Source organism: Oncorhynchus gorbuscha, linkage group LG11 (genome assembly GCF_021184085.1).
Source record: "Oncorhynchus gorbuscha isolate QuinsamMale2020 ecotype Even-year linkage group LG11, OgorEven_v1.0, whole genome shotgun sequence".
Taxonomy (NCBI): Eukaryota; Metazoa; Chordata; class Actinopteri; order Salmoniformes; family Salmonidae; genus Oncorhynchus; species Oncorhynchus gorbuscha.
The window spans coordinates 68,326,458-68,350,925 of NC_060183.1; the positions used below are offsets into that span (position 1 = coordinate 68,326,458).

Below are 24,468 nucleotides of genomic sequence, written 5' to 3' on the forward strand. Positions count from 1 at the left end.
CACTCCCACACCCCTCCCTCCCCTGACTGACCTCTCTACTGCTTCTCTGATTAGTCTCATCCAGGTGTTGCGTTCGTCTTTCGAGGAAGTGTGGACCTCGTACATCTCTGGCCCTGCGGCCGACGCACTGATCAGAAACATCCCTCTCTCCTCATTGGCTACCTCTCTGACGATCAGCTTCTGGAGAGAGATCACTGGGGGCTTCTGGTCCTGAGGAGCACAGACAGACAGAATGGGAGGATGACAGCGTATTAGTAAAGTTCATGAAAACTTGAGGGCCAACATTCACAGATGTATCCAGGATGATGTGTCTTTTTGAGCCCCAATCCCCCACATAAAATAAGAGATTGTGTATTACTCCATCCAGGATGACGTGTCTTTTTGAGTGCCAATCCCCCATATAAGATAAGAGATTGTGTATTACTCCATCCAGGATGACGTGTCTTTTTGAGTGCCAATCCCCCACATAAGATAAGAGATTGTGTATTACCCCATCCAGGATGACGTGTCTTTTTGAGTCCCAATCCCCCACATAAGTTAAGAGATTGTGTATTACTCCATCCAGGATGACGTGTCTTTTTGAGTGCCAATCCCCCACATAAGATAAGAGATTGTGTATTACTCCATCCAGGATGACGTGTCTTTTTGAGTGCCAATCCCCCACATAAGATAAGAGATTGTGTATTACTCCATCCAGGATGACGTGTCTTTTTGAGTCCCAATCCCCCACATAAGATAAGAGATTGTGTATTACTCCATCCAGGATGACGTGTCTTTTTGAGTCCCAATCCCCCACATAAGATAAGAGATTGTGTATTACCCCATCCAGGATGACCTGTCTTTTTGAGTGCCAATCCCCCACATAAGATAAGAGATTGTGTATTACTCCATCCAGGATGACGTGTCTTTTTGAGCCCCAATCCCCCACATAAGATAAGAGATTGTGTATTACTCCATCCAGAATGACATGTCTTTTTGAGCCCCAATCCCCCACATAAGATAAGAGATTGTGTATTACTCCATCCAGAATGACATGTCTTTTTGAGTCCCAATCCCCCACATAAAATAAGAGATTGTGTTTTACTCCATCCAGGGTGACATGTCTTTTTGAGTCCCAATCCCCCACATAAGATAAGAGATTGTGTATTACTCCATCCAGAATGACATGTCTTTTTGAGCCCCAATCCCCCACATAAAATAAGAGATTGTGTTTTACTCCATCCAGGATGACGTGTCTTTTTGAGTGCCAATCCCCCACATAAGATAAGAGATTGTGTATTACCCCATCCAGGATGACGTGTCTTTTTGAGTGCCAATCCCCCACATAAGATAAGAGATTGTGTATTACCCCATCCAGGATGACGTGTCTTTTTGAGTCCCAATCCCCCACATAAGATAAAGAAGAGCAGAGAGCAGTAGCCCAAAGCTATCAGACTTAGTCTAAAGGAACTGAATTGAAGTGTAGAGTTTATTTTGTCTTATTCCGTTAAAGTGATGCTCCAGAGGCTTTGTATAATTTCAGCCAGTGGTTTTGAAAGTAGTGCTCTCGAGACAAAACTGAAACTTGTGTCCTACGTCCTCCATTTCATTTAGCAGATACTCTTATCCAGAGCAACTAGGGTTAAGTGCCTTGCTCAAGGGCACATGAACAGATTTTTCACCTTGTCGGCAAGGTGATTCGAAACCAGTGACTCTTCGGTTTCTGGCTCAACACGCTGACATGCTAGGCTACCTACCGCAATGTTACGTCCTGCAATTCGTATGATATGTTACGAATCCCAATTCGTATGATATGTAATGAATTTGTAAGTGCTTAAGATCCCGGACTGCATCTTTAACAGCAAATGTCACGAGATCCTTTCATAGACATACCACAGCAGCGAATATGAACTTCTGGTCTTTCTCCTGGAGGAAGATCAGTGTGTCTGTCAGAAGGAGAGCCATGACATCTGCAGAGATATGACACAAGACAGTTGTAAACAATGCAATCCATTATGAATATTATCATTAGTGTGAAATGGATTGATTGATTGACTGATTGATTGTTTGGGTTGATTGATTGATTGATTGATTGACTGATTGGATTGATTGATTGACAGTGTGTGAGACCTTTGAGTCGTCCGGTGGCGGTCTTCCACAGTAACAGGCCCTGGTGTTTGAGGGTCTGGCCTGGCCCCAGAACATCCTGCTTTCTGAAGGTGTGCCCGTTCTTCAGCTTGGCAAAGCTCCGATTCTCCATCCTGTTCAGAACATCCTGTAACCGCTGACCCTGCTCAAACTCACTGACCATCAGGTCAACTGCCGCGATCACTTCCTTGATCAGAACCAGGGCTCTGGAAAGGTCCATGTGCTCCTCACTGTCCACTGAGAGAGAGAGAGAGAGAGAGAGAGAGAGAGAGAGAGAGAGAGAGAGAGAGAGAGAGAGAGAGAGAGAGAGAGAGAGAGAGAGAGAGAGAGAGAGAGAGAGAGAGAGAGAGAGAGAGAGAGAGAGAGAGAGAGAGAGAGAGAGAGAGAGAGAGAGAGAGAGAGAGAGAGAGAGAGAGAGAGAGAGAGAGAGAGAGAGAGAGAGAGAGAGAGAGAGAGAGAGAGAGAGAGAGAGAGAGAGAGAGAGAGAAAGAGAGAGAGAGAGAGATGAGAGTATTCCTAGTTTCTGACCTTTAGAGGGTTGTTATGTTAAAGCCAAGCTTGGAAGAAAAATATATATATATTTGGGCACATTGAAGTTGAAAGCGCAATACTATACATCCAGTTACCATCATATCAGTATGGAAGTTATATTTCAAATACAGCACATTGTTGACCTTTTTTCAAAGTCTTCATGTAATCTCTGACTGTAACTGTTACTCTAACTGCTGTATATTCACACTGACAGTTGAGCTGTATGATAAAACCACCTGTCCAACATAAAACCAGCCTGTTCATGTTATCTGATCCTGACAGCAGAGGGCAGCAGAGCAAAGCGAGGCAGACTAACCCTGAGTGTACTGTAGAATCCTCTCCAGCAGAACAGGGTACTTAGTGATCCTCTGGGTCACCAACAAGATGCATTCTGGGATCTCTCTCCTCCGGACCAAATAGTTATTACTTTGTTGCTATAGAAACACAAAATCAATCATGAGTCACAAGTGGAATATACAATATAACCACTTCTCAAAGTATCCTATATCGAGACATAACTTGTAGAGACAGATAACTCCTCAATACAACTTCTCAATTTTTCGACTTGAGTAGTCTTCTAAGCAGACAAGCCAAACGTACCTTGATGAAGGTCTGAAATCGTTTGTTGTGCTGCTGTAACTCTTTGAAGAAGGTGACTGCCTCAGTGTGATGGCTGCAGAACTCTCCATACACCTGTTTCATCCTCTCTGCACTGTCTTCAGAAAACTGCACCAGAAATGGGAAGTTATTCAGTCAATCTAGATCCAACGTACTCAATCAGTCAAATAGAACATTAACACCACAGTCATGTTTCTTGAGGTTGAATTACTGAATTACAGGAGAGAGTGAGTGGACATTGGCAATGTTTCAAACAAAAAAAAACAGCAATATCTGTATTTACCCAGGTTTTGTGGAGGTACTGATTCATTGTAATTCAACTCCGCATGTATTTCTAGGGGTCATGAGGTCATTCTGTCTGCACAGATTCCATATGACTGGAAAAATGACTGGAAAAAGTTGATACAAAGGACTTTATTTTAACAGCGCACCTGTTGCAACAGGATGTCTCCGATGCGTACTATGACGTAGTTCCTGTCCCCATGTGGCTTGGCGGAGCTGTGGCGGCGTTCCCTCATGGCGTTGAAGAGGTTGTGGTGGAGGAGGAGGAGTTCATCCAGACAAGGAAAGACACGGTCCACGGCGCCCGCATCCAACTGAACCTCCTCCCTCATCCCTCGCCGAAACACCTCAGCCATGATCCTCAGTGTCTGGAGGTGGTGCATCTCTGTCTGCATCAACTCTGGGAGGACACACACAGACAGTGGAGGCTGCTGAGGGGAGGAAGGCTCATAATAATGGCTGGAACGGAGCGAATGAAATGGCATCAAACACAAGCAAAACATGTGTTTGATGTATTTGATACCATTCCATTCATTCCGCTCCAGCCATTACCACGAGCCCGTCCTCCACAATAAATATGCCACCAACCTCCTGTGCACACAGTGCATGTTTGAGATCGACTAGATTGTAGTCTGCCAGCACATAATCACTGATCTTCAAATCATCTTGCATCCCAACTAACTGCTCATTATGTGATCAATATTAGCAGTACCTCGCCTTTCTCAAACTGATCCCCTCAAACATGCTGGCACATACGCACATACACACAGTCCAATTATCCACCTTTCCAAGTTGACAAAGGTTTCTGTAGCCCAACCGATCCATTGGACATGCCATAACAACAAACCATAAACTTTCCTGTGCTATGCTCCTTAACATTTCAGCACTCATTACTCATTTATAACTCACTAACTGTATTACAAAACAGCCGGTTTCATTACATATCAATGCAGTGTTTTCTCACCATAGATAACATCCTGCCTCTTGACCACCCGTTTGTCCTGCTTCTTACAGAACGTGTGTTCCACCGTCAGACTCCAAGACTCAGCCTTGTAGTCTAGAGCATCAGCATCCAGGTCACCATGGAGACTAGCGTCCACACAGTCTACTTGGGGAGTGGAAGGACAAACTGTAAGAAAGACATGAATCATAGGTCTCTTTCTAACACCTGTTCATCATCATTCCTCTGCATTTCCAATGGCAAATGGTTTGACACAAAATGGACAGCATTGACTGTCTGTGTTGTCCCTTCTGGGTTCCCATCCCTGCAGTACCTTCTCCGACGGAGGAGTCAGTGGACGTGGACGACTCGGTGGTCTGCAGAAGCTCCTCTGATTGGCCAGGACACCACCTGCTGTCAGACTCCGCCTCTGGACTCTCACTAAGCCTGCCGGGACAGTGACAATGTGTCAATAACATACAGTAAGTATCATCCCAAAAAATCATGATCAAAATCTTACTGTAATATACTGAGAGTGAGAGATAGATAGTTAGGGAGAGTAGGAGACAACGGGCACCCTGCCTGTGACCAAAGAGGCATGTATCACACGCTCAGCATGCTCTGCTCAAACCTAAACCACACAAATAACAACACTGGACATTATGGAACACAAAGCTTTCACTATCTTGTGCTGGACTAAAGAGCAGGAACCCAGGGGGTATGCTCAGGGGGTATGCTAATTTGGTATAGAGCAGACCTACCCCACTCTATTAAATTAGTCAAAACAGGAACATTTTACATCTGGCTATAAATTAATAAGGAAATTATCTCAACAGAGAAAAATTTCCTCATGTGTGCTACCTATATCCCCCCAATAGAATCCCCACACTTTAATGAAGATGGCTTCTCCATCCTAGAGGGAGAGGTCAATCATGTCTAGGCCCAGGGACACGTACTAGTCTGAGAACCTGACATTCTCAGCACACGGGGACAAACACCAACCTGGAGGTGACAGCATTCCCTCCCAAATATGCCCCCCTAGACACAACTATGACAAAACAACCAACAAAAATGGGGCACAACTCTTGTCTCTACATAGTCAATGGTAGGTAGGCTTCAGGGGGACTCCTATAGTAGGTACACCTACAGCTCATCCCCTGGCAGTTTGTACTGTAGAATTCTTTATCACAGACCTCAACCCGAGTCTCCCAGAGCGTTCACAGTCAGCCCACTAACACCCCTATCAGATCACAGAAAAATCATAGCCTACTTGAACAAAGAAATAATCATGAGGCCTCAAAGCTGAACAAACTGCATACTATTAAGAAACGCTGTAGATTGGAGGAAAGAAGTGTAGAAACGTACCAAAAAACAATTAGGCAGCAACTTATTCAATCCCTTTTAGACAACTTCCTGGGCAAAACATTTCACTGCAATAGTGAAGTTGTAAACTTGGCAGTAGAAAGCCTAAACTGCATATTACTTGACCTTTCAGCTTCGCTATCAAATCTAAAAACGTCAAGCAGACAACCTAAGAAAATGAACAACATTGACAAATGGTTTGATGAAGAAGGCAAAACCCCATGAAAGAAACTGATAAGCATGTCCAACCAAAAACACAGAAAACCTGAAACTATGCTTTCACTATGGTGAAACACTAAAACAATACAGAAACACAATCAGAAAAAAAGAAGGAACAACATGTCAGAAGTCTACTTAATGTAATTGAAGAATCCATAGAATCTAACCACTTTTGGGAAAATTGGAACACACTAAACCAACAACATGAAGCGCTACCTATTCTAAAAAGAGACGTATGGATAAACCACTTCTCTAATCTTTTCGGCTCAATAACAAAGAACAAACAGAAAAAAACATAAACAAGATCAACTACAAATCTTAGAATCAGCTATTAATTATTACCAGATCCCACTGGATTCTCCAATTACATTGAATGAACGACAGGTCAAAATGCAAATCCTCCAACCCAAAAAGGCCTGTGGTGTTGATAGTATCCTGAATAAAACTATAAAACCTACAGACCACAAATTTCAATTGGCTATTTTTAAACTCTTTAACATCATCTTCAGCTCTGGTATCTTCCCCAATATTTGCAACCGAGGACTGACCACCCCAATACACAAAAATTGACACAAATCTGACCCCAACAATTACCTTGGAATCTGCGTCAACAGCAATCTCTGAAAAATTATCAACAGCAGACTCCAAAATTTCCTAAGTGAAAACAATGTCATGAGCAAATATCAAATTGTCTTCTTTCCAAAATACCGTAGGACAGACCACATATACACCCTGCACACCCTTATTGACAAACAAACAAAACAAAGCAAAACAAAAGCAAAGTCTTCTCATGCTTTGTTCATTTCAAAAAAGTTTTTGACTCAATTTTGCATGAGGGTCTGCTATACAAAGTGATGGAAAGCGATGTAGGGGGAAAAACATATATATAAAATCAATGTACACAAACAACAAGTGTGAAGTTAATATTGGCAATAAACACTCACATTTCTTTACTCAAGAGATGCAGCTTGAAACCCACCCTCTTCAACATATGTCCCTTTTTCAGGACCCTGTCTTTCAAAGATAATTTGTAAAGGGTTCAAACACTGTTTCCCATGCTTGTTCAATGAACCATAAACCTTTAATGAACATGCACCTATGGAACCACCGTTAAGACACTAACAGCTTACAGACGGTAGGCAATTAAGGTCACAGTTATGAAAACTTAGGACATTAAAGAGGCCTTTCTACTGACTCTGAAAAACAACAAAAGAAAGATGCCCAGGGTCCCTGCTCATCTGCGTGAACATGCCTTAGGCATGCTGCAAGGAGACATGAGGACTGCAGATGTGGCCAGGGCAATAAATTGCAATATCCGTACTGTGAGATGCCTAAGACAGCGCTACAGGGAGACAGGACGCACAGCTGATCATCCTCGCAGTGGCAGACCACGTGTAACAACACCTGAGCAGGATCAGTAGATCCAAACATCACACCTGCAGGACAGGCACAGGATGGCAACAACAACTGACCGAGTTTCACCAGGAACGCACAATCCCTCCATCAGTGCTCAGACTGTCCGCAATAGGCTGAGATTTATTTTATTTTTAAAGTATTCTGAGCCTTTACTCAGTACTTTGTTGAAGCACCTTTGGCAGCGATTACAGCCTCAAGTCTTCTTGGGTATGACGCTACTAGCTTGGCACACCTGTATTTGGGAGTTTCTCCCATTTCTCTCTGCAGATCCTCTCAAGCTCTGTCAGGTTGGATGGTGAATGTTATTTTCAAGTCTCTCCAGAGATGTTCAATCGGGTTCAAGTCCGGGCTCTGGCTGGGCCACTCAAGGACATTCAGACTTATCCCGAATCCACTCCTGCGTTGTCTTGGCTGTATGCTTAGGGTCGTTGTCCTGTTGGAAGGTGAACCTTCACCCCAGCCTGATGTCCTGAGTGCTCTGAAGCAGGTTTTCATCAAGGATCGCTCTGTACTTTGCTCCGTTCATCTTTCCCTCGATCCTGACTAGTATCCCAGTCGCTGCAGCTGAAAAACATCCCCGCAGCATGATGCTGCGCTTCACTGTAGGGATGGTGCCAGGTTTCCTCCAGAAGTGATGCTTGGCATTCAGGCCAAAGATTTCGATCTTGGTTTCATCAGACCAGAGAATCTTGTTTCTCATGGTCTGAGAGTCTTTAGGTGTCTTTTGGCAAACTCCAATTGGACTGTCATGTGCCTTTTTTTGTGGAGTGGCTCAATGTCAAATCAAATGAATTTACCTCCAATCAAGTTGTAGAAACATCTCAAGGATGATCAATGGAAACAGGATGCGCCTAAGCTCAATTTAAAGTTTCATAGCAAAGGGTCTGAATAAGGTATTTCTGCTGTTTTTTAAAATATATTTGCAAAAATAAAAATGTTTATATATATATATATATATTAGAATAAGGCTGTAACGTAACAAAATGTGAAAAAAGTCAAGGGGTCTGAATACTTTCCAACGGCACTGTATGTGCCCACTGCCAACAAAATGAGGTGGAAACTGAGCTGTACTTCCTAAGCTCCTGTCAAATGTATAACCACATTAGAGATACATCAGGGCATAAAAATAAAAAAACATATTAAAAAAAAAATTCAAATTAACGTTTTGGTCAACCTGCCATTGTGGCCGGTAGATCAAAAATCTACCAGCCACTCAGATACTTTCCCAGCCCAAATATTTTTTTGATGCTAAAATTACACCAACAAAACACAAAAAAAACAGATGAATATGCTTTGTGATGTATCTAGAACAATAAATATGTTACTAGTAAAAAGTAACTAATGTGGTATATTGTTTAGTCTTCTAACCAAAATACACTATACAGTGCCTTGCAGAAGTATTCATCCTCCTTGGTGTTTTTCCTATTTTGTTGCATTAAAACCTGTCAAATAAATTGATTTTGAATTGGATTTCATGTAATTGGCATACACAATATGGTTCAAACTGGTCAAGTGAAAAGAATAACTTATTTCAAAAAATTCAAAAAAATTAAAACGGAAAAGGGGTGCGTGCATATGTATTCACACCCTTTGTTATGAAGCCACTAAACAAGATCTGGTGCAACCAATTACCGCCAGAAGTCACATAATTAGTTAATTAAAGTCCACCTGTGTGCAATCTAAGTGTCACATGATCTGTCACATGATCTCACTATATATACACCTGTCCTGAAAGGACCCAGAGTCTGCAACACCGCTAAACAAGGGGCACCACCAAGTAAGCAGCACCATTAAGACCAAAGAGCTCTCTAAACAGGTCAGGGACAGAGTTGTGGAGAAGTACAGATCAGGGTTGGGTTATAAAAATATCAGAAACTTTGAACATCCCACAGAGCACCATTAAATCCATTATTAAAAAACTGAAAGATTATGGCACCACAATAAACCTGACAAGAGAGGGCCGCCCACCAAAACTCACGGACCAGGCAAGAGTGGCATTAATCAGAGAGGCAACAAAGAGACCAAAGATAACCCTGAAGGAGCTGCAAAAGCTCCACAGCGGAGATTGGAATATCTGTCCATAGGACCACTTTAGCTGTACACTCCACAGAGCTGGAAGAGTGGCCAGAAAAAAGCCATTGCTGAAAGAAAAAAAAATAAGCAAACACGTTTGGTGTTCACCAAAAGTAATGTTCCCCAAACATATGTAAGAAAGGGTACTCTGGTCAGATGAGACTAAAATTGAGCTTTTTGAGTATCAAGGAAAACGCTATGTCTGGCGCAAACCCAACACCTCTCATCACCCCAAGAATATCATCCCCACAGTGAAGCATGATGGTGGCAGCATCATACTGTGGGGATGTTTTTCATCGGCAGGGACTGGGAAACTGGTCAGAATTGAAGGAATGATGGATGGCCCTAAATACAGGGAAATTCTTGAGGGAAACCTGTTTCAGTCTTGCATAGATTTGAGACTGGGAGGAGGTTCACCTGAAGAGCTCACTGACTTTCAGTGTGGCATAGGATGCCACCTCTCTAACAAATCAGTGTGCCAAATTTCTTCCCTGCTAGAGCTGCCCCGGTCAACTGTAAGTGCTGTTATTGTGAAATGGAAATGTCTAGGAGCAACAACGGCTCAGCCGAGAAGTGGTAGGCCACACAAGCTCACAGAACTGGACGGCCGAGTGCTTAAGCACGTAAAAATTGTCTGTCCTTGGTTTCAACACTCACTACCAAGTTCCAAACTGCCTCCGGAAGCAACGTCAGCACAATAACTGTTCCTTGGGAGCTTCATGAAATGGGTCTCCATGGCTAAGCAGCCGCACACAAGCCTAAGATCACCATGCGCAATGCCAAGCGTTGGCTGGAGTGGTGTAAAGCTCACTGCCATTAGACTGGAGAAGTGGAAGCGCATTCTCTGGAGTGATGAATCTCACTTCATCATCTGGCAGTCCGACAGACAAATCTGGGATTGGCGGATTCCAGTACAACACTACCTACCTTTGTGGCAACAGTTTGGGGAAGGACCTTTCCTGTTTCAGCATGACGTGCACAAAGCAAGGTCCATACAGAAATGGTTTGTCGGGATAGGTGTGGAAGTGCTTGACTGGCCTGCACAGAGCCCTGACCTCAACCTCATCGAACACCTTTGGGATGAATTGGAACGCCGACGGAGAGCCAGGCCTAATCGCCCAACATCAGTGCCTGACCTCACTAATGCTCACTAGTGACTGCAGCAATATTCCAACATCTAGTGGAAAGCCTTCCCAGAAGACTGGAGGCTGTTATAGCAGAAATGGGGGGACCAACTCCATATTAGTGCCCATGATTTTGGAATGAGATGTTCGACGAGCATGTGTCACACTACATTACCAAAAGTATGTTGACACAGATGAGACAAACATGTTCACCTCCCCCTTTAAGGGCAGGAGGTTACCGTGGTAGCATGACTAGAGTCATGTTTGTGCCTATGAGATTGAGTCTGGCTAGTAGCATCATTGTTTTCTCTTCAAACATTGAAAAACAACCGAGCTTGTGATCAAAACAATGTAAATAGCCAAGAAACACAAGAACAAAGTCTCACTTTCCTTTCAAGTAAATTAGACCAACTTTTATGCCTGTGCACAGCGCTTCTAAAAATTAATCTTTAACAGCTCTTCAGGTACGCACAGCCCCCAGCCAGGCAGTGTTGCAGTGCGAGGTGACTCATTAATTTACCAGCTACGAAACAAAACAGCAGAAATACTTTGAAAACAGCTAGTGCAGTATTTATTTGACTATGAATGTGATCATACTTAACTATTTTCATTCACAAAATTGTGAGTGAAATGCTCGCACTGTTGTGCCCTGACCGCCCGTCAACGTGGCTGGTGAAATAGACATCTTACACGCTAATGCCAAAATCTACCCGCAGGTGGCGGGTGTTCATTTTAGGCCCTGGATACATATTTCCCACAGATCACACAGACCCAGAAATCAAACATTGATAAACTCCCATATCTGTTAGGCGAAATACTGCAGTGTGCAATCACAACAGCACAAACAACACTGTAAATAACAACAATATTGATCCCCTACTATTCATACTACAACTATTTGCCCATTGCTAAAACTTGAAGTGTCTATCTTTTTGAAACCTTTTGAATGCAATATTTACTGTTAAAAATATTTCACTTCCTTTGGCAATGTAAACATGTTTCCTATGCCAATAAATCCCTTTTGAATTGAATTGAGAGAGACAAACAGTGAGTGAGTGAGTGAGTGAGTGAGTGAGTGAGTGAGTGAGTGAGTGAGTGAGTGAGTGAGTGAGTGAGTGAGTGAGTGAGTGAGTGAGTGAGTGAGTGAGTGAGTGAGTGAGTGAGTGAGTGAGTGAGTGAGTGAGTGAGTGAGTGAGTGAGTGAGTGAGTGAGTGAGTGAGTGAGTGAGTGAGTGAGAACCATAGAAAACATTAACATCCTATTATCTATTGGGAAGAAGAAAAACTTTATGACATATTAGCTGCAAAATATGTAGCTGAAACACCCGTAGGGACAGCCAGTATAATGACAAACCAGAATAATAACATGGTCCTGTTAATTGTTATTACTGAGTATTATTATTTTTCCTATTATTATCTATCTGCGTCATCAATGATTTGATATGTGTCTATATGTTTGCTTTGGCAATGTATGTATGTGTATAAAGCCTTTTGATTTTTTTTGAGAGAGAGAGATGCTGAGCTGACCTGTCTGTGGCAGAAGGGACGCTCCTGGAGAGGGGGTTGGGGAGGGAAGCTGTTTCCCTCTTGTCCCTCTGGCTCATCATAGGTAGAGAGGCTGAGGTGGAGATCGGACATGGAGAGGGACTGTCTCGCACTGTGAAGTCTGGCCAAGGGAGGAAAGGAGAGGAGAAGAGAAGAGAAGAGAAGAGAAGAGAAGAGAAGAGAAGAGAAGAGAAGAGAAGAGAAGAGAAGAGAAGAGAAGAGAAGAGAAGAGAAGAGAAGAGAAGAGAAGAGAAGAGAAGAGAAGAGAAGAGAAGAGAAGAGAAGAGAAGAGAAGAGAAGAGAAGAGAAGAGAAGAGAGTGGAATGTTGTTGTTTCAGGATTCCTTCCTCTGAGTGCTTCACAGGATGACAACAACAAGCCATGACATCAATGACCTTTGGACTGTGTGATGTAAAACTCACTCTGCGGGAGGGATGCTGTTCGGTTCTTCACCATAGTAACTGCATACTTATCCTGAAGTTTCTGTAGTTTTAATACAAAAATTTACAAAAGGGAGTCTAGTAGGACACCAGAGAATTAAACATTCCAACTAGATCTCTTCGTTCAACAAAGAGAGATGAGTAGAAGATGTGTCACTGGACTAGTTTACCATTAACACACCCCAATGTTTATGTGTGTGGTTGTGGGGTAGACACACACACACACACATACACACACAGGCTGGAACTCACCTTTAGACACGGGGGAGCAGAGTCCTTACAACCCTTATGGACCATGACTGTACAACCTGAGGGAGAGAGGGATATTTACATATATAGCGATATCAACCACCAGGATGGAAATAGAATAACTACATGAATGAATGAATTTGAATTCTGATACCTTCCCCTAAAATGTGGATCTTTGCAATTATAAACTACTTGGTATCTATGTTGAATGCAAAGAAAGCCTATGGATACATTTATTACACTTTATTTATCTTGAGATATGTCTTGCTACATTTCCAATAAATATATCTGAGTTGCAGATCACTGAGATATCTTGTATGTTTATAGCATTGCGGAACACATTGATTGATTTGACTGATACATGACTAATGAGTAAACGGTGACTGCTGATTACTTACAGGAGCAGTGCAGAAGGTCCTTGCCAGTAGCAGGTTTGTCACAGACCAGACAGACGGTGGGACCAGCACAGGAACCCGTGGAGAAACGATGTCCATTCTGCTGTTTGTCCTTATCTGTCCCTTCCTTCTCTCTCTCCTTCTCCTTCCCCTTTCCCTTGGAGAACCAGGGTAGATTCCCAGGGGTGAACATCAGAGGCATGGATAGGCTAGTTAACACACACCCATATACTGTAACTACATCCAAACCCTTTCAGAAACAACCCGTCAAAGCATAGAAAATACTGACTGTAACTCTGTAACACCATAGGTTCCACTCAGCTAGCCTTAAGCACTATAATTCAGGTTACTGATACTGTGGTCTGGCTAGCCTATAAGTAACCACAAATAGCCACACGTACACTGACTCTAATTGAATCAGTTACATGTGAATGTTCCAAGCCTTATTTCAGCCCATTTTAAAGTCCACTGTGACGGAAATGGGGGGGGGGGGTTTCCACATGCTGATCACCAACAAAGGGTTGATGATTGAAAGGAAATAACCTACAGTGTTTTAATGGTGTTTTGGGTCAATGTTATTTCCCCAAACATTTCCTGCTTTTTGTCATCATTTGAAAAACAGACCCTGAGGTGAATACTAAGGAGAACGGTTGGGATGATAACAATAATAATATAATAATAATACATGCTATTTATATAGCACTTTTCAAGGATGCAAATTCTCATGATAATAGGCTTTTGTATCAGATAATTAAGTGATAATAGCAGCATGATAACTGACACTCAATGGTATCAGTTTTACAGCACTTTCTGGGTGTGTCATGAATGAATGAATTGGAATTCTGATACCTTCCCCTAAAATGTGGATCTTTGCAACTATAAACTATTTGGTATCTATGTTGAATGCAAAGAAAGCCTATGGATACATTTACACTTTATTTATCTTGAGATATGTCTTGCTACATTTCCAATAAATATATCTGATCTTTTTTTGATTCTCTGTGACAGAGTCGCAATGCTATGTTTATAGCATTGCGGAACACATTGATTGATTTGACTGATACAGCTGAGACTTGCAGCTGAAAAACGCCAAGGGGGGTGAATACTTTTGCAAGGAACTGTATATAGTGTCTCACCTTGTTCTTGTTGCGAGTGGTGGACATCCTGCTCTTGAGGAAGCTGAAGGTACGAATCACTTTGTATTTCTCTGACTCCACCTTGGAGGGGATGTTGTACTTGTCCCACTCCTCCTCTTCAATTCTGTTCAGAAACAATTGGTTTAGCATCATAGACATATAGGGTTAGTAATGTCAAATCCTCATTGGGTTGTATGAACTGTATAAACTAGAGTCCTGTTTGCTGATCTATTTTTCATTCTGCCTGGTGATCTTTGCTGACCAACAGCAAATTAATTTTACGTATAGTCCTTACTAATAGTAGTAACGTGACTGTCATCCTTTTCATCAACAAGGAAAGAAAAAGGTAGAAAACACAGCACACAACTTATAAAAGCATACTAGTAATGCTACCAATACAAGCAATACAAATACTTTTGATAATACTAATAATAGTGATAATACTACTACTAATAATAATACTAATAATATTAATAACACTAGTACTACTACTAATAATACTAATAATACTAATAATACTAGTACTACTAATAATAATACTAATAATACTAGTAAACATGGTATTTGGTTAGTAGGTCAATCGGTGAGTGACTGTCATACCAGGCTGGATCAAGTATACAGCTAGAACACATGCAATACAAAGCCATAGATGTTTACTACAGAATCAATACAAAAACAAGCCAGGTCCAATAGAATCTTCTGTGTGATTCCAGATAATGGGAGGATAGGCCACGTATACCTGAGAGGTCACAGTTCAATGAAAGATCAATGTGAGTTAAGAATGGGTTACACAGTAGTAGTTAGAGACAAGTGCAGCACACGTGCACTAATCAAACCTGGTTAATGCATTTACATCAACAACATACAAGTGTAATCTCTGAAAGTTAATGGTGATGCCATGCTAGGCAGGGTGCATTGCGGGCACAAATGTAGAGGTTAGATGTCAGGATGCACACAGGGGACCTCTGGAGTTAAAAGGGTTGGCATGAAGAGGTTACACTGGGGCTGGAGCTAGGGGGCTAGAGGGCTGGCTTCCAGATCAAGGGAGTTACTGTAGGGTTAATGTCTAGAGTATCTTCATCCAGATCAGGGAAGTTACTGTAGGGTTAATGTCTAGAGTACCTTCATCCAGATCAGGGAAGTTACTGTAGGGTTAATGTCTAGAGTACCTTCATCCAGATCAGGGAAGTTACTGTAGGGTTAATGTCTAGAGTACCTTCATCCAGATCAGGGACGTTACTGTAGGGTTAATGGCTAGAGTACCTTCATCCAGATCAGGGAAGTTACTGTAGGGTTAATGTCTAGAGTACCTTCATCCAGATCAGGGAAGTTACTGTAGGGTTAATGTCTAGAGTACCTTCATCCAGATCAGGGACGTTACTGTAGGGTTAATGGCTAGAGTACCTTCATCCAGATCAGGGAAGTTACTGTAGGGTTAATGTCTAGAGTACCTTCATCCAGATCAGGGAAGTTACTGTAGGGTTAATGTCTAGAGGTCTCGCTTCCAGATCAGGGAAGTTACTGTAGGGTTAATGTCTAGAGGTCTCGCTTCCAGATCAGGGGTGTTACTGTAGAGTTAGAGGCTATTGGGCTATCTTCCCAATGGAAAGGAAGGGCCAGGGCTGCCAGCCCAGAAGGGGGCGATGCCCACGTACTCTTTGAGGAACTCTGAGAGGGTGAGGTGTTGAAGGGACTCTGCCAGCTCAACGCTGCCCTCATCGTCTGCAGACTGGGCACGCTTACGAAATCTTAACTCCCTAGGGACACATTACACACACACATTACACACACAGCTCTGATACATACAGAACATAAACACACACACACAGCTCTGACATACACTAACACACACACAGGTCTGGTACACACGGACATACTCTAGAGGGAGCTATAGAGCTTTGACTGACTATGTGTTCAGGACATTTCAACAGATGAATGGAGGAAGAGGACAAAGGCAGTTGGCATGGTTCCTGGAAGCATCTCATCCCAACATAGTGAACAGGAAGTAAAGAGGCTCCCTTTTCCTAGTCTGTCTCTCTTGTGTTGGAGCTATTCATTGAAAGGATACTATACAGTAAATCTTTTTACACTCACTGTGTCACAAAGTTACAGCGTGTTAGCCTGACTTCATCTGAGGGCAGGCCCTGTATTTTAAAATTGCTTTGGACAAAATGTTCATTGACAAATAAACATTTTCTGAGCACAATGAGCTTACAGTTTAGTCTATAACAACACTTTGGGTACTGATAAAGGGTGGCTTAAAGGTTTTGTAATATATATGCATCACCTCACCACCTGTGAAACAGGGTTAAAACAACGCTGCAAGCCTTGGCATGGTAACAGACAAGCCTGGAGTTAAACAAACAAAACACGGTCTTGATATAAAGAGAAGCAGGAACTCCACAACAGAGAAAGAGCCCTTGGTCACCCAGCAACCAACTAAGAAGTCATTGTGAGGGCTGGAGAGCCTGGGAATTAGGGGGAAACTGTACGAAACTGTAAGAATGTCAAACACACTTTAGACAGACACGTTAGGTCAGTGGATACATACCTTTTTTCGAGAGGCTGCTCTGATAGACTCAATGTTCTCTGTTCTGTGGAGGACAAGACAGCTGAAACATGAACATTCTGTGTGAAAGTAAACAGCGTGAGAAACATTATCTATGAAAACCAATCAACACAATCAAGTCTGATCAGATACAGATTTGCAGACCCCCCCCCCCTCAGCCCAGGGTGTCTTCAATGATGTCATCATGGAATGCTGCAATGCTGAGGTTGCACTGTGATTGGGCAGGGTAGCCAAGCCAGACAATGCACTTACCCAAGCCCACACCCTCACAAATACACTGACATATGATATTTATGACTTATATATGATATTTTCACACTCACCACATATGCTGCTGCTACTATCTATTATCTATCCTGCTAGATCAATTACCTGGAACCCCTGCACATCGACTGCTGCTACTGTCTATTATCTATCCTGCTAGATCAATTACCTGGTACCCCTACACATCGACTGCTGCTACTGTCTATTATCTATCCTGCTAGATCAATTACCTGGAACCCCTGTACATCGACTGCTGCTACTGTCTATTATCTATCCTGCTAGATCAATTACCTGGTACCCCTGTACATCGACTGCTGCTACTGTCTATTATCTATCCTGCTAGATCAATTACCTGGAACCCCTGTACATCGACTGCTTGTTCTCCCTGCATGGGTTATTCTCCTTCATGGTTTTGAGTACTTTTTGAAATCTATTGATATTTTCTCTCCACACACAGTCCATCCTTCATTTCAGCTTGAGTGCAAACCCTCATACTGGCTTTCTAATCCCTGTATTTAGTCATGTAAATTTCTACTCCCTGTATATAGCCATGTTATTGTCTACTTCCTGTATATAGCCATGTTAATTTCTACTTCCTGTATATAGCCATGTTAATTTCTACTTCCTGTATATAGCCATGTTAATTTCTACTTCCTGTATATAGCCATTTTATTGTCTACTTCCTGTATATAGCCATGTTAATTTCTACTTCCTGTATATAGCCATGTTAATTTCTACTCCCTGTATATAGCCATGTTATTGTCTACTTCCTGTATATAGCCATGTTAATTTATACTCCCTGTATATAGCCATGTTATTTTCTACTTACTGTATATAGCCATGTTATTGTCTACTTCCTGTATATAGCCATGTTATTTTCTACCTCCTGTATATAGCCATGTTAATTTCTACTCCCTGTATATAGCCATGTTATTGTCTACTTCCTGTATATAGCCATGTTAATTTCTACTTCCTGTATATAGCCATGTTATTGTCTACTTCCTGTATATAGCCATGTTAATTTCTACTTCCTGTATATAGCCATGTTAATTTCTACTCCCTGTATATAGCCATGTTATTGTCTACTTCCTTTATATAGCCAAGTTAATTTCTACTTCCTGTATATAGCCATGTTAATTTATACTTCCTGTATATAGCCATGTTAATTTCTACTCCCTGTATATAGCCATGTTATTGTCTACTTCCTTTATATAGCCAAGTTAATTTCTACTCCCTGTATATAGCCATGTTATTTTCTACTTACTGTATATAGCCATGTTATTGTCTACTTCCTGTATATAGCCATGTTATTTTCTACTTCCTGTATATAGCCATGTTAATTTCTACTCCCTGTATATAGCCATGTTATTGTCTACTTCCTGTATATAGCCATGTTAATTTCTACTTCCTGTATATAGCCATGTTATTGTCTACTTCCTGTATATAGCCATGTTAATTTCTACTTCCTGTATATAGCCATGTTAATTTCTACTCCCTGTATATAGCCATGTTATTGTCTACTTCCTTTATATAGCCAAGTTAATTTCTACTTCCTGTATATAGCCATGTTAATTTATACTTCCTGTATATAGCCATGTTAATTTACTCCCTGTATATAGCCATGTTATTGTCCTTCCTTTATATAGCCATGTTAATTTCTACTTCCTGTATATAGCCATGTTAATTTCTACTTCCTGTATATAGCCATGTTATTGTCTACTTCCTGTATATAGCCATGTTAATTTCTACTTCCTGTATATAGCCATGTTATTGTCTATTCCCTGTATATAGCCATGTTATTGTCTACTTCCTGTATATAGCCATATTAATTTATACTTCCTGTATATAGCCATGTTATTTTCTACTTCCTGTATATAGCCATGTTAATTTCTACTTCCTGTATATAGCCATGTTAATTTCTACTTCCTGTATATAGCCATGTTAATTTCTACTTCCTGTATATAGCCATGTTAATTTCTACTTCCTGTATATAGCCATGTTATTTCTACTTCCTGTATATAGCCATGTTAATTTCTATTCCTGTATATAGCCATGTTATTGTCTATTCCTGTATATAGCCATGTTATTGTCTACTTCCTGTATATAGCCATATTAATTTATACTTCCTGTATATAGCCATGTTATTTTCTACTTCCTGTATATTGCCATGTTAATTTATACTTCCTGTATATAGCCATGTTATTGTCTACTTCCTGTATATAGCCATGTCAATTTCTACTCCCTGTATATAGCCATGTTATTGTCTACTTCCTGTATATAGCCATGTTATTGTCTACTTCCTGTATATAGCCATGTTATTTTCTACTTCCTGTATATAGCCATGTTATTGTTACTCGTCATTGTGGTTCATTATTCACTTAGAATGTATTCCTTATTTTTTTTAAATTTTACTTGTCAAGTCAGTTAAGAACAAATTCTTATTTACAATGACGGCCTACACCGTACCACTATTTACATTTTTCATTTTTTATGTTTCTCTCTGCAAAAGGACCCGTAAGTAAGCATTTCACTGTTGTTTATGGAGCATGTGACAAATACAATTTTAGTAGATTTTTGACATACAAGCACACTTACATACACATGTACCTGCACGGACACACACAGTAGCCACATGCCTGCCAGGCCTGGTGTTAGCACAGTGTGAGTTTTGGAAGCTAGGGTCTCTAAGGCAAGCTATATAGTCGTGGCCAAAAGTTTTGAGAATGACACAAATATTACGAAGTCTACAAAGTTTGCTGCTTCAGTGTCTTTAGATATTTTTGTCAGATGTAACCATGGAATACTGAAGCACAATTACAAGCATTTCATAAGTGTCAATGGCTTTTTCAAGACCTCTCCAATTCGCCCTGGCATGCTGTCAATTAACTTCTGGGCCACATCCTGACTGATTGCAGCCCATTCTTTTATAATCAATGCTTGGAGTTTGTCAGAATTTGTGGGTTTCTGTTTGTCCACCCACCTCTTGAGGATTGACCACAAGTACTCAATGGGATTAAGGTCTGGAGTGTTTCCTGGCCATGGACAAAAATATTGATGTTTTGTTCCCCCGAGCCACTTAGTTATCACTTTTGCCTTATGGCAAGGTGCTCCATCATGCTGGAAAAGGCATTGTTCGTCACCAAACTTTTCCTGTATGGTTGGGAGAAGTTGCTCTCGGAGGATGTGTTGGTATCATTCTTTATTCATGGCTGCCCTAAACAATCGGAAAGGGGATTCATCAGAGAAAATTACTTTACCCAAGTCCTCAGCAGTCCAATCCCTGTACCTTTTGCAGAATATCAGTCTGTCCCTGATGTTTTTCCTGGAGAAAAGTGGCTTCTTTGCTGCCCTTCTTGACACCAGGCCAATCTCCAAAAGTCTTTGCCTCACTGTGCGTGCAGATGCACTCACACCTGCCTGCTGCCATTTCTGAGCAAGCTCTGTACTGATGGTGCCCCGATCCCACAACTGAATCAACTTTAGGAGATGGTCCTGGCGCTTGCTGGACTTTTTCGGGCACCCTGAAACCTTCTTCACAACAATTGAACCACTCTCCTTGAAGTTCTTGATGATCCGATAAATGGTTGATTTAGGTGCAATCTTACTGGCAGCAATATCCTTGCCTGTGAAGCCCTTTTTGTGCAAGAAATGATGACGGGACGTGTTTCCTTGCAGGTAACCATGGTTGATAGAGGAATAACAATGATTCCAAGCAACACCCTCCTTTTGAATTTTCCAGTCTGTTATTCGAACTCAATCAGCATAACAGAGTGATCTCCAGCCTTGTCCTTGTCAACACTCACACCTGTGTTAACGAGAGAATCACTGGCATGATGTCAGCTGGTCCGAAATGCAGTGGAAATGTTATTTTGGGATTCAGTTCATTTGCATGGCAAAGAGGGACCTTGCAATTAATTGCAATTCATCTGATCACTCTTCATAACATTCTGGAGTATATGCATACCACCTGAGGCAGCAGACTTTGTGAAAATTCAAATTGTGTCATTCTCAAAACCTTTGGCCACGACTTACTAGCAGGGTGGAGCACAGACAGAGATTGAGACAGAGAGATAGTCTGAAGGACAGCTGTAGCTCACACCATCTACAGGGCAGAGTGGACACAGTACTCACTAGACCATCTACAGGGCAGAGTGGACACAGTACTCACTAGACCATCTACAGGGCAGAGTGGACATAGCACACACTAGACCATCTACAGGGCAGAGTGGACACAGTACTCACTAGACCATCTACAGGGCAGAGTAGACACAGTACTCACTAGACCATCTACAGGGCAGAGTGGACATAGCACACACTAGACCATCTACAGGGCAGAGTGGACACAGTACTCACTAGACCATCTACAGGGCAGAGTGGACACAGTACTCACTAGACCATCTACAGGGCAGAGTGGACACAGCACTCACTAGACCATCTACAGGGCAGAGTGGACATAGCACACACTAGACCATCTACAGGGCAGAGTGGACACAGTAATCACTAGACCATCTCACTAGACCATCTACAGGGCAGAGTGGACACAGTACTCACTAGACCATCTACAGGGCAGAGTGGACACAGCACTCACTAGACCATCTACAGGGCAGAGTGGACACAGTACTCACTAGACCATCTACAGGGCAGAGTGGACACAGCACTCACTAGACCATCTACAGGGCAGAGTGGACACAGCACTCACTAGACCATCTACAGGGCAGAGTGAACATAGCACTCACTAGACCATCCACAGGGTAGAGTGTACATAGCACTCACTAGACCATCTACAGGGCAGAGTAGACATAGCACTCACTAGACCATCCACAGGGCAGAGTAGACATAGCACTCACTAGACCATCCACAGGGTAGAGTGTACATAGCACTCACTAGACCATCCACAGGGCAGAGTAGACATAGCACTCATTAGACCATCCACAGGGCAGAGTGGACATAGCACTCACTAGACCATCCACAGGGCAGAGTAGACATAGCACTCACTAGACCATCTACAGGGCAGAGTGTACATAGCACTCACTAGACCATCTACAGGGCAGAGTAGACATAGCACTCACTAGACCATCCACAGGGCAGAGTAGACATAGCACTCACTAGACATCCACAGGGCAGAGTCACACTCACTAGACCATCCACAGGGCAGAGTGGACATAGCACTCACTAGACCATCTACAGGGCAGAGTAGACATAGCACTCACTAGACCATCTACAGGGCAGAGTAGACATAGCACTCACTAGACCATCCACAGGGCAGAGTAGACATAGCACTCACTAGACCATCCACAGGGCAGAGTAGACATAGCACTCACTAGACCATCCACAGGGCAGAGTGGACATAGCACTCACTAGACCATCCAGGGCAGGGACATAGCACTCACTAGACCATCTACAGGGCAGAGTAGACATAGCACTCACTAGACCATCCACAGGGCAGAGTAGACATAGCACTCACTAGACCATCCACAGGGCAGAGTGGACATAGCACTCACTAGACCATCTACAGGGCAGAATAGACATAGCACTCACTAGACCATCCACAGGGTAGAGTAGAGATAGCACTCACTAGACCATCCACAGGGCAGAGTGGACATAGCACTCACTAGACCATCTACAGGGCAGAGTAGACATAGCACTCACTAGACCATCTACAGGGCAGAGTAGACATAGCACTCACTAGACCATCCACAGGGCAGAGTAGACATAGCACTCACTAGACCATCCACAGGGCAGAGTAGACATAGCACTCACTAGACCATCCACAGGGCAGAGTGGACATAGCACTCACTAGACCATCTACAGGGCAGAGTAGACATAGCACTCACTAGACCATCTACAGGGCAGAGTAGACATAGCACTCACTAGACCATCCACAGGGCAGAGTAGACATAGCACTCACTAGACCATCCACAGGGCAGAGTGGACATAGCACTCACTAGACCATCTACAGGGCAGAGTAGACATAGCACTCACTAGACCATCCACAGGGCAGAGTAGACATAGCACTCACTAGACCATCCACAGGGCAGAGTGGACATAGCACTCACTAGACCATCCACAGGGCAGAGTGGACATAGCACTCACTAGACCATCTACAGGGCAGAGTAGACATAGCACTCACTAGACCATCTACAGGGCAGAGTAGACATAGCACTCACTAGACCATCCACAGGGCAGAGTAGACATAGCACTCACTAGACCATCCACAGGGCAGAGTGGACATAGCACTCACTAGACCATCTACAGGGCAGAGTAGACATAGCACTCACTAGACCATCCACAGGGCAGAGTAGACATAGCACTCACTAGACCACTCAGAGGAACAGAGGGAGGACGTGGATGTAATCAGAGCCATACATAGATATACAGTAAATGTACCTACACTATGGTATAGTCACTTTGGTTACATGTTAGTTACAATCAGTAGCTGACTATCTACTGAAGCTGCTTCAGTTAGCGACAACACAGAGAGCATGTTAACTCAGGTACGTAGAGCACATCACATTTGACATTTTAGTCATTCAGCAGACGCTCTTATCTAGAGCCACTTACAGTTAGGACATTCATCTTAAGATAGCTAGGTGGGACAACCACATATCACAGGCATAGTAAGTACATTTTTCCTCAATAAAGTAGCTATCAGAAAAGTCAGTGCTAGAAAGGGGGAAAAAAGTCAAGAGCGAGTGTTCGTTCATGAAAAGCAGGGGGGTTGCGAGGGGTGTTGCTATTGGATTATTTAAGATACTCTTTGAAAAGGTAGGGTTTCAGATGTTTTTGGAAGATGGGCGGGAACATATGGAAATTGTGTCCTCTGTGGGTTAACTTTAAACCATGGGCGATATCCCCAACTTCTACCCTGACATAACAGTGCAAACAGGGTAGAAGTTGGGGATATCGCCCATGGTTTAAAGTTAAGCTGGTTCCAAAAACATCCATGGGGGGAAGCTGGTTCCACCATGGGGGTGCCAGGACAGAGAAGAGCTTGGACTGGGCTGAGTGGGAGCTGTCCTCCCGTAGGGGTGGGAGGGCCAAGAGACCAGAGTTCTGAGGAATGGAGTGCTCGGGATGGGGGGTAGGGTTTGAGCATAGCCTGAAGGTAGGGAGGGGCCTACTGCTTACTGTACTACTCAAACTCCCATGACAAACCAAACAAGTGAAAAGAGACAGACT

The 24,468-nt window shown here is 42.6% G+C and overlaps 1 protein-coding gene across 8 annotated transcripts in view; it reads right to left on the reverse strand.

The window, feature by feature from the left end:
• LOC123989309 (rho guanine nucleotide exchange factor 28-like) overlaps window positions 1–24,468 on the reverse strand; it is a 129,068-nt gene that overhangs the window by 25,838 nt on the left and 78,762 nt on the right. For 2 of the 8 annotated variants that reach the window (XM_046290226.1, XM_046290227.1), the window contains exons 14-28: window positions 17,008–17,068; window positions 16,112–16,213; window positions 14,457–14,580; window positions 13,324–13,477; window positions 12,929–12,984; window positions 12,659–12,719; window positions 12,219–12,357; window positions 4,833–4,945; window positions 4,523–4,687; window positions 3,708–3,958; window positions 3,259–3,384; window positions 2,975–3,092; window positions 2,110–2,364; window positions 1,873–1,949; window positions 32–210 (exon numbers count right to left, since the gene is read on the reverse strand). In XM_046290226.1, coding sequence (XP_046146182.1) covers window positions 32–210; window positions 1,873–1,949; window positions 2,110–2,364; window positions 2,975–3,092; window positions 3,259–3,384; window positions 3,708–3,958; window positions 4,523–4,687; window positions 4,833–4,945; window positions 12,219–12,357; window positions 12,659–12,719; window positions 12,929–12,984; window positions 13,324–13,477; window positions 14,457–14,580; window positions 16,112–16,213; window positions 17,008–17,068 — 1,981 coding nt within the window. The remainder of the gene's footprint in view (window positions 1–31; window positions 211–1,872; window positions 1,950–2,109; window positions 2,365–2,974; window positions 3,093–3,258; window positions 3,385–3,707; window positions 3,959–4,522; window positions 4,688–4,832; window positions 4,946–12,218; window positions 12,358–12,658; window positions 12,720–12,928; window positions 12,985–13,323; window positions 13,478–14,456; window positions 14,581–16,111; window positions 16,214–17,007; window positions 17,069–24,468) is intronic. The other 6 variants (XM_046290228.1, XM_046290230.1, XM_046290229.1 and 3 more) reach the window with 6 other exon arrangements.